This window comes from Bison bison, unplaced genomic scaffold (assembly GCF_000754665.1).
Source record: "Bison bison bison isolate TAMUID 2011002044 unplaced genomic scaffold, Bison_UMD1.0 scf7180017864381, whole genome shotgun sequence".
Classification (NCBI taxonomy): domain Eukaryota; kingdom Metazoa; phylum Chordata; class Mammalia; order Artiodactyla; family Bovidae; genus Bison; species Bison bison.
The window spans coordinates 224,596-235,260 of NW_011494953.1; the positions used below are offsets into that span (position 1 = coordinate 224,596).

A 10,665-nucleotide genomic window follows, 5' to 3' on the forward strand; every position below is an offset into this window, starting at 1 on the left:
GCCCCAGCATCCCAGCCTATTCCCCCTGTTTCCTCCCCCCAGGTGCACCCACCATTGTCTCCCGCAAGGAGTGGGGAGCGAGATCCCTGACCTGCAGGGCCCAGCTGACCCGGCCCGTGGCCTATGTCATCACGGACCAGATCACAGGGATGGAATGTGAGGAGCAAAACACGTGCAGTCAAAAGCTGAGGGGCCTGCAGTCCCGTTCCGTCTACACCAAAGGCTGGTGTGATGTGGCCTACAAGTAAGAGGCTGGGGGGGTCCCTGGAGCCCACGTTAGAGTTCTCCCTTTGAGGGGGTCTCCTGTTCCCCCTTCTCTGCATTTCTTAATTTCCCATTCATGTTGCTTTTCTAATGAATAAAAAATGATAATATAAACAGAATCCAAGTCTCCCAGGGGTCATGAGGAGGACCGCCGTGAGCCACATATTCAGATGTGGTCTTGGCCGCTAGGAGTTCCAGGAAAGAAGTGAGGGAGGTTGTGTGATAAGTACAGTCTCCCTCTTGACGCTCGAAGAACATTTCAATTTACGAAGGTCTTTACAAGTACTACTCAAGTAGGCTCTCCCTGCCACACTGAGGAATGGGCTGGAGAAATATTTACCACCCCTGTGTCATAGGGGGATGCTGTCTGGAGAAGTTAGAGAATTTGCTGAAAGTCACTCAGAGAAGGAGTATGAACTCAGAACTCTTCCCAGGCTGCCTGCTAGTCCTGCCTTGTTCCACTTCTGCTCACAGACAGGGCTTTCTCCACCAGGTACCCTGAAGGGCCCCCTCACAGTGAGACTGGGATCCCACAGGAGACGTACCACTGGGGATGCAGGGAGGAGGGCCTGCAAGTGTGTGAGGCGAGGAGAGGCTTGTGTTGTGTACTGAGTATGCTCTCTGAGGATTATCAGTGGAGTGGATGCCCACAACCTCCTCTTTTCCCCTTTTTCTTTATAGAAGGAGAGAGAGAGAGGGAATGGTGCTCTCCTCCCTGATTCTAAGTTCAGTTCAGTTCAGTCGCTCAGTCATGTCTGACTCTTTGCGACCCCACGAACCCCAGCACGCCAGGCCTCCCTGTCCATCACCAACTCCTGGAGTCCACCCAAACCCATGTCCCTTGAGTTGGTGATGCCATCCAACCATCTCATCTTCTATCGTCCCCTTCTCCTCCTGCCTGAATTCTAAGGACAAGTATAAATGCTTTCTGAATTATCCACTTTGGAAAGGGTAACCCACATCCTATCCTTGATTTATTGAGACTGCAAATAAGTAAGAGCAGCTGGAAGCCCCCACTGTGGTCACCAGAGCCCCCGAAGGCCAGGGTTGGAGTCTTCCCATCTGCCCTCTGTGGGTGCCGTGTTCACTACAGCTCAGCTGCTGAGCCTACCATGAGTGCCACCACAACTCTGCCGTTGTGGCACTGCTGGGTTGCCTGCTTCAGCCACTGCATCTCGCAGCCAGGTTTCTGGGGTGACAGTGCAGCAGTCTCTAGTTTGTACGATGCAGTTGCTGTAGCCATAGGGACTATTCACTTTGGGCTGACCAAAGGCTGCAGGGACAGAGTACCTTAGTAGCTGAAAGTACTGTGGCAAAGCCAGGGACACGGTGGACACAGTGAGGCCCCCACCTGGTTCTCAGGCCGATGTCACTGCAGGCTAGGAGGTCTGTTCCACTCCATTCGGGGTCTTTGGTGACTTCGGGGAAATGTTCTTTCTGTGCTCAGTTTGCTGTGGAAATTCATGACCTGTTAAAAGCTGAACACGTAAGAGTTGTGAAAATAAAGTTTTTAAGACTGCAACTGGAATGTGGAAGACAAGAAAGTTATAAGGAGAAGAGGAGGTAGAAGGAAAAAAAAAAAACAAAAAAACTTTGGCCTTAAAAACTAAACTGGGAAAAGGAACATCCTAACCAAATTTCTGTGATAAAAAAGAGCTTAGGGATTTCTAAGGAGAAACTGAAGAAAACGTTAACTTAAAGGAATCCCTAAATTCTGGTCAACTGTTTTCAATGTACAAGTGCTTGGTCCTATAATTTAAAAACATGACAAATGGATTCTCATGCCCTTGAAAAATGTTGAACTAAAGTTCTCAGGTTCTTGAGAGTCACACATTGAAATTCTACTTTGAACCAAATGAGTCTTTTTAAATTGAGATTCTGGGAAACACAGGTAAACTAAGTCACAAGAAAATGAAAGACATATTCCTGCATCTCTTGGAAGTTTAAAATGCATTATTCCACTCGGTCTCACTGTTATGTTATTATAACATATGAGCCTCTAGAACTTTTTGCATTCTGAGGATGGGTGAGAAGTTTTCTGTTACAGAAATTTTCCATTTAATCATGTTTCCTTGCCTGGCAGCTTCTTGGTTGGGAACGATGGCAGAGTGTATGAAGGTGTTGGCTGGAACATCCAAGGCCTGCACACCCAGGGCTACAACAACATCTCCCTGGGCCTCGCATTCTTTGGGAATAATCTAGGTAATGGTCACCCCTCTGGCCCTCTACCAAGGAGTTGTCTGCACTGTCTTCCATCACCCACTCTTATCTTTTCAGCTTACATCATGTTGTTCTCTCTGATGATGGCCCCTCTCTTGAAGTTCTTTTCTCCCTTGGATTCCATGATGGGGCATTTTTGGAGTTCTCTTTCTCCTCTCTGGTCTGTACTCCCATGAGGCTGCTGAAGCCACCACTGATACTGCTTGAGCTCATAGTTACTGCCATCACTTTGAGAGTCTGAAAAAAGTGGAAGTCGCTCAGTCGTCTCCGGCTCTTTGTCTCCAGGCCAGAATACTTCCTTTCTCCAGGGGATCTTCTCGACCCAGGAATTGAGCCAGGGTCTCCTGCATTGCAGGCGGATTCTTTACCAACTGAGCTATCAGGGAAGCCTTGAAGTTGATAATTAGGAACTGGCAGAGGCAGAAAAACATGGCTTCTCTCTGCCTCCAGTGTCTCCCATTAGTAGAGCCCAACCAGTGGCCAGCAAGCAAGGAAGTCTGGGAAATGTAGTTTGCAGGTTTCTGCTGCTGCTGCTGCTGCTGCTGCTAAGTCGCTTCAGTCATGTCCGACTCTGTGCGACCCCATAGATGGCAGCCTACTAGGCTCCCCTGTCCCTGGGATTCTCCAGGCAAGAATACTGGAGTGGGTTGCCATTTCCTTCTCCAATGCCTGAAAGTGAAAAGTGAAAGTGAAGTCGCTCAGTCGTGTCTGACTCTTAGCAATCCCATGGACTGCAGCCCACCAGGCTCCTCCATCCATGGGATTTTCCAGGTAAGAGTACTGGAGTGGGGTGCCATTGCAGGTTTCTAGTCCTCTGCAAAGCACAGGAGAGCACAGAGTAGGCCATGGCTGATTCATGTTAATGTATGGCAAAAGCCACTACAATATTGTAATTAGCCTCTAATTAAAACAAATCAATTAAAAAAAAAAAGGAGCCAACAACAACTAACTGGCATCTGCCAGGATCCTCATCTTCCAAGTAGTAGGGCTAGTAATAGCATTTATTTCTGTGAGGATTACATGAGTTAATGGATGTGAAGAGCACTTGGCCTCATGTCTGATTGTGGAAGCTATTAAATAAATACAGTCACCTTTTCCTCCAAGCGAGGGCATTCCTGACTTGGTCAGGTGGGCCTCCTACATGTAGCTTTCACTGTCTCCGAGTGACTCCACATAGTGATAGAGTGGATAAATAAGGCACTTGGAAGAAGTCACCAACTTGATTTCTAAGAGCTGTGTGTAAGTACTTCTTTGTCTCTTAGCCTCTTTGTCCTGGCTACTGGACCGGTTTTTTCTCTTCTCATCCATCAGTCATTTAGGCTCAAGGGGTCAACTTATCCTCCCTCTACATCTAGACCAGGTTGGAACTTTCTGCTAATAGTTCTGTGCTCCATGTCGTCCTCTCTCAGGCAGCAGTCCCAGCCCCACTGCCTTATCAGCCGCAGAGGACCTGATCTTCTATGCCATAAAAAATGGTCACCTATCCCCCAGGTATATTCAGCCACTTCTCTTGAAAGCAGAGAGCTGCCTGGTCCCTCATCAGCCACTGATGCCCAGGAAAGGTAAAGCCTCTCCATTCTGCCTCATCCTCCTCCCAGTTACCACCCAGAAACAGTAGGGAATGCCTTTTCTTATTGATATTCATTGGTTTCTCAGACCAAGAACATCTCTTGCTGAGATCTGGAAAATTCTAAGAGGGCACCTTTCTGGCCTCTCCTTTCCACTGGAACCATATAGCCATGGAACCATTCTTGACATAAATATATATGTACACATGTTTTCACTCAACGAATGTTTACTGAATACCAGGCACTCTTCTAGGTACTGAGGATGCAGCTGTGAACAAAACCGATGAAACTGCACATTTAAGTAGAGAAAGATAGAAAATGAAGAATCAATAAGTAAAAGGTATATGATGTTAGATGTAACATCAGGGTTATGGAGAAGAATAAAGCATAGAAATGGAGTGGGGTAAAATATATATATTTGTGTATATTACATGAATATACATACACACACAATCTCTGTCTCATACTCTCCCTCGCTCACACGCACCTTTTAAAAGCAAAACAAGCCAACCTTCCACATGACCACAACACACTGAGAAAAACTTGGGTTCACAGATTACACTGCCATGAGTGTGAATAGTCCAAGAAGTTGGATAATAAAAATCATGCACTATTTTGGAAAGACAAGCAGCAACCTAAACCCAGTACAATTACAAGCACTTTCAATAGTTTAACACTCTCTGCTAGAGTGGGTCTTGCCTAGGACTCAAGAATGTTTTTCATTAAGCTTTTCAAGTTGCAAATCTTTAAAATTTGTCTTGCTTTCAGACTGGTGTTGTCTTCATTAATAACAGTTAGAATTCTTTAGAGATTTTAAATTACCATATGCATGTGATCAGTTCAGAAAGTCAGCTGATTTCTGCACACTGGTCTTGTCATATAAGTACACATATCTGCATTTATCTGCAGTGCATATTCAAGCATGTAGATATCAGTAGTCTTTTCCCTTCTGCTCACATGCTGATTTCCATAGTTGTTATCAGAAGCTGACTTTTGCCTCTGTCCCTTGGCTCCAGCTGCCTGACCCAGACAATCCCTATCTAGACTTTCCCAGAATCCCACAAAATCTCACATGTTAAGCTGTGTTAGTGGGTGCCACTAACACAGGTTGGGGATTCTGAGGAGTTACCAGCCTGCAGTTGTGAGATTGTCCACATGTGGGAACAGGCAAATTCGCATCTCATTGTTTTTTCCCCTCACCACAGCTTGCCCCAACATCATCACAAGGTCAGCTTGGGAAGCCAGACAGACACACTGCCCTACAATGAGCCTCCCAGCCAAATATGTTGTCATCATCCACACCGCTGGGGCAACCTGCAATGTATCCATGGACTGTCGGATCCGCGTCCGAGATATACAATCTTACCACATTGACGCAAAGGACTTCTGTGACATCGGATATCAGTAAGTGCGACTGGTACACACGTGACCCTCCTTTTCTTCAGGGCTATTGGAAGGAAGGCTTGGGGAGGGAGCTGGTGTTTACCAAGCTCTTCCTTTGTGCCAGGCGCTTTACATTAGACATCATCTTTTTATTTGTGCAGGATTCTGGCCTGAGCATTCTTCAGAGCCTAGCCAAGGTTTAGTTATCTCCCCTGGGCATGTTCTCCATGAGTGGTTGGGAAGACTCTGAAAGGAAGATGTTAAAACAATAGCGATAAACCAAGACTGTGAGACCCTTATGGGAGGCTGTCAATGGACCATGCCTTTTAAATGTAATCCCTTCCAACCAGCCAGAAACCCAGACCCTGTTCACCCCCTGCTGCCCTTGAGCCAAACCCCAAACTTGCTCTCTCTGATGTTAGAATCCTGCAATACCTCTGGTATTGCTTACTCCATTTATAGACACAGGAAACTTTAACTTCTCTGGACTTCTTTTGCCTCCTCTCTGCAGTAGGGCAACAATACCTTATCTGTTTGATAATACAAAGTGAAAAAAAAATGTTCTCTTTCGGTTCCTTTAATGCCAAGTCTATAATTAAGAAACACAGTAAGCTAGTAGAACAGTGGGAAGCTTCTTAGGCATTCCCTTGGAATTTTCTTGAAGAAGTTTAGGGTTAGATAAAAGTCTGATAACTTTTAATTATTAGTACTAATTTTAATTTTATTGGCATCTAGTTGATTTACAATGTTGTGTTAGTTTCAGGTATACAGCAAAGTGATTCAGTGATAACCTATAAAAGAATAAATTAAAAAAAATTTATTTATTCATTTACTGGCTGGTCTGGGTCTTCATGGGCTTCCCTGGTGGCTCAGATGGTAAAGCGTCTGCCTGCAGTGCAGGAGACCCGGGTTAGAGCCCTGGGTTGGGAAGATCCCCTGGAGAAGGAAATGGCAACCCACTCCAGTACTCTTGCCTGGAAAATTCCATGGACTGAGGAGCCTGGTAGGCTACAGTCCATGGGGTAGCAAAGAGTCGGACATGACTGAGTGACTTCACTTTCTGGGTCTTCCTTGCTGTGCTGGTTTTCTCTAGTTGTGGGGGGCAGGGGGGTGCCTATTCTCTAGTTGCGATGCAGGCTTCTCTTTGTGGTGGCTTCTCTTGCTGTGGGGCACAGCCTCAATGGTTATGGCTCATGGGCTTAGTTTCTCCACAGTGTGTGAGATCTTCCCGAATCAAGGTCAAACCTGTGTCTCCTGCATTGGCAGGTGGATTCTTTACCACTGAGCTACAGGGAAGCTGTGAGTTAATCACAACAAATTTTATGAAGTCTCAGGTGGGTTTACTTTTGTATATATCCTGGTGGCTCAGATGGTAAAGAACCCACCTGCAATGAAGGAGACTTGGCTTCGATCCCTGGGTTGGGAAGATCCCCTGGAGGAGGGCATGGGAACCTACTCCAATATTCTTGCCTGAGAATCCCCATGGACAGAGGAGCCTGGTGGGCTCTAGTCCTTGGGGTCGCAAAGAGTTGGACATGACTGAGTAAGCACATGTCTCATTCTGGGATGGCTGCCTTTCTCCTCTGAACTCCCATTTTAAAAACAGCCTTTGTAAATAGGAGAAAACTATGGCTGCATTTTACAGGGTTTTACACAGCCTTGCTATGGTTATTAAGCTTAGTTAATAAAAAATTAAATGTGGAAATTCCAAATGGAAAATGCCAGGATCTGAGGGAATGTTAGTTTCCTTTCACATTCATCCTTTGGGGACTGGCTTGATTCCTGTCCCTTGACTTTGGAAGCCTGTTATGATGCTCACTCCCACTGCAGCCTCAGGATACAGCATCTGTTGCTCTGGCACCAACTGTGCTCAGAATGGACAAAGGGCCCTCCCATTCATCATTTCTTACTTTTTCACCAATATTTATTGGGGTATCCCTGGTGGCTCAGCAATAAAGAATCTGCCTGCAATGCAGGAGATGCAGGTACAATCCCTGGAGAAGGAAATGGCAGCCCACTCCAGTATTCCTGCCTGAAAAAACCCATGGATAGAGGAGACTGGTGGGCTACAGTCCATGGGTTCTCAAAGAGTCAGACAGAACTGAAGCAACTGAGCATGTACGCACGCTATGTGCTTGGTGCTCAGCGAGGTGAATTGGCTCCTTCCCTTGTGGAGGAGAGAGGATAAACAGGTCATGACGATTGTGAGTGTTGGCACTGGGATGCATGAGTAACAGAATGTGCCCAGGATGGACCTCTAGCAAGACTTTGGAGGACTGAACGGTATCACAGCAGGGCTTCAGCAGGGAGAGGCATCCACCCTGGGACATGGGTACAGAGTGGGGGTCAGTCAGGCAAAGAAGGATACGGAGTGTTCCAGGCAAGAGGGAGCAGCATATACAAGGGCCTGGAGTCCAGACAGAGCACAAATGAAAGAAGCTTGTGTGCTAAGTTGCTCCAGTCATGTCTGACTCTTTGAGACTCTATGGACTGTAGCCTACCAGGCTCCTGTGTCCGTGGGATTCTCCGGACAAGAATTCTGGAGTGGGTTGCCATGGCCTCCTCTAGGGGATCTTCCTGATCCAGGGATCAAACCCGTGTCTCTTATATCTCTTGCATTGACAGGCGTGTTCTTTACCATTAGCACCACCTGGGATGACCACAAAGAAGCTTGATGCTGCTGCTGCTAAGTCACTTCAGTCGTATCCGACTCTGTGCGACCCCATAGATGGCAGCCCACCAGGCCCCGAAGTCCCTGGGATTCTCCAGGGAGTGGGTTGCCATTTCCTCCTCCAATGCATGAAAGTGAAAAGTGAAAGTGAAGTCGCTCAGTCGTGTCCGACTCTTAGTGACCCCATGGACTTCAGCCTACCAGGCTCCTCCGTCCATGGGGTTTTCCAGGCAAGAAGAGTGCTGGAGTGGGGTGCCATTGCCTTCTCCAACAAAGAAGCTTAACTCCTACCTAAAACAGACTACAAAGAGGGGACTGGTGAGAGGGAAGGCTGGAGAGGCTGACAGGAGCCACAGCACAGGGGCCTGGGCATTGGTCCTGACAGGCTGACTCTACTTGAAAGGCAACTGGAAATCCATGCCCTATGATGGTATCTGTATTTAGCAAAACCACTCTGGGGGCTGTTTTAAGCATGGATTGCCAGGAGGTAAAACTCTGGGCAGACAGCTTTTGCAGTAATTCAGAGAACAGGTGATGGTGACCTGGAACAGCATACCAGCTGTTGGCATAGAGGTAAGTGGAGAAATTTAAAACAGGAGAAATAGTTGACAAGCCATGAATGTTGATTGGATGGGGCTCGGAGAGGGAGAGTGAGGCATTCAGTCTGATGCCCAATTTTCTGGCTAAGGAAATTGTGGAAGAAGATGGGTTTGTTTGGACATGTTGGCTTTTAGAGCTTGTAATTGAGCTATGGGTTCCCAGCTGGCTCAGTGGTAAAGAATCTGCCAGCCAAGCAGGAGACACAGGAGACGCGGGTTCAGTCCCTGAGTTGGGAAGATCCCCTGGAGAAGGAAACGGAAACCTACTCCAGTATTCTTGGCTGGGGAATCCCAGGGACAGAGGAGCCTGGGGGGCTACAGGCCATGAGCGGATATGAGTCAAAAGCAGTCAAAAGTGTTGGACATAACTTAAGTGACTAAAAAACAACAACAATTGGAATTATCAGACTGGATGGTTGTCCAGGGAGAATATGTTGAGTGAGAAGAGAGAAGGGATGAGACCAGAGTCCCAGGGGAGGAGAACCAGGGAAGAGAAAACATCAAGAAATTAGTGGCCAACAGGATCAGAATAAAAATCAGTTTTCATTACTAGTGTAACCATGTGGCAGTGGACTGATGCTGCTCTCATCATTGCTTGACACTGTCTGTCTTCATTTCTTAGGTTCAGGGACTATTTATTTTTTTTTCTTTTGCCTTTTTGTCTCTGTTCACATTGGCACACACGGTAAGAGTATAGAAATGGTAATAGTAATAATAGTAAGTGGATGAAAGGATGAATTGATGATTCAAGGAGTGAATGAAGCCAGTTCTCCCCAGAGTAATTTTCTCATTTCCTTTTCCTGACCTTAGCTTCCTGGTGGGCCAGGATGGTGGTGTGTATGAAGGAGTTGGCTGGCATACCGAAGGCTCACACACATACGGATACAACGATATTGGCCTAGGAATTGCCTTCATAGGCAACTTTGTAGGTAAGGGGTCAACATGGAGCAGAGGGACTCTGGATGATGAAGTATTATGTGAAATATCTGGGAAGCAATGGGGATAAGATGCATTGTGGTGCCCGACAGTGTCAGTGGGACTCTCAGTGCAAGAGGCAGGTCCCCAGGAGTCCCTCTCAGGCAGAACATTTCCTCCAAATTCACCTGTACCAATACCCGGTTCTATCTGTCTTTAGAGCCATGCCCAATGCAAGCATGGAGCAAGAGAGAAAAAAAAATCTTTTGCAAACTTTGGTGTTTTCATAGCACTGGTGGCAAATGTAGCTTCTTCCTTGGTAGCCATGGCAACAGCATTGGGGAGCACCACTATCTCTTATGGACAAGCAATGGACGGTCTGGTGCTGCCATGTCTGCCCTGTGGTGACTGTTGAGAAGTGGTGTGTTGAGCTGCAGTTATTTTTCAGAGAGGTTTTGAACTTGCTAGAAGGCAGAATCAGGGAGCACAATGACCTTGCTTTCCCAATGTGCCTGGCTGCAGAAACTTACAGGAATTTGTTGGCTATGGTGTTGACGGGGATAGAGGGAGACTGGGCTAGGTGCTTGTCCCTGCCCAAAGCAAGTAACCTTGAGACCCTAGTGATGGCTTGGCTAAATGTGTTTTGCAGAAAAACCACCGAATGCTGCAGCGCTGGAGGCAGCTCAGAGCCTGATCCACTGTTCCGTGGTCAAGGGGTATCTGGTCCCCAACTACCTGTTGGTGGGGCACAGCGATGTGACCGATATTCTGTCTCCTGGACGGGCGTTGTACAACATCATTAAGACTTGGCCTCATTTCAGACAATGAGGGAACCCCAGTTCCTTCCAATACCACCCCCTCCCCAACCCTGGCTTCTGAGCCTCCCCTTCTTCACCTTCCATCCTGGCTCAATACCTGCAACCCCTCCCTGCCAGCCCCATCCTGTTTCTTCGTCTTCAGGTTAGTATGATCATTTCCTAACTAGTAGGATCAGTTCCATATGATCAAACTCCATAGTGGGGCATTCCAGCCTTCTGAGTCTGCA

At 47.0% G+C, this 10,665-nt stretch overlaps 1 protein-coding gene across 1 annotated transcript in view; it reads left to right on the top strand.

The window, feature by feature from the left end:
• PGLYRP3 (peptidoglycan recognition protein 3) overlaps positions 1-10,448 on the top strand; it is a 12,724-nt gene extending 2,276 nt beyond the window's left edge. Inside the window, exons 3-8 of the mRNA XM_010857541.1 lie at positions 43-244; positions 2,348-2,466; positions 3,894-4,046; positions 5,258-5,456; positions 9,516-9,634; positions 10,270-10,448. Coding sequence (XP_010855843.1) covers positions 43-244; positions 2,348-2,466; positions 3,894-4,046; positions 5,258-5,456; positions 9,516-9,634; positions 10,270-10,448 — 971 coding nt within the window. The remainder of the gene's footprint in view (positions 1-42; positions 245-2,347; positions 2,467-3,893; positions 4,047-5,257; positions 5,457-9,515; positions 9,635-10,269) is intronic.
• Positions 10,449-10,665: the final 217 nt, after the last annotated feature.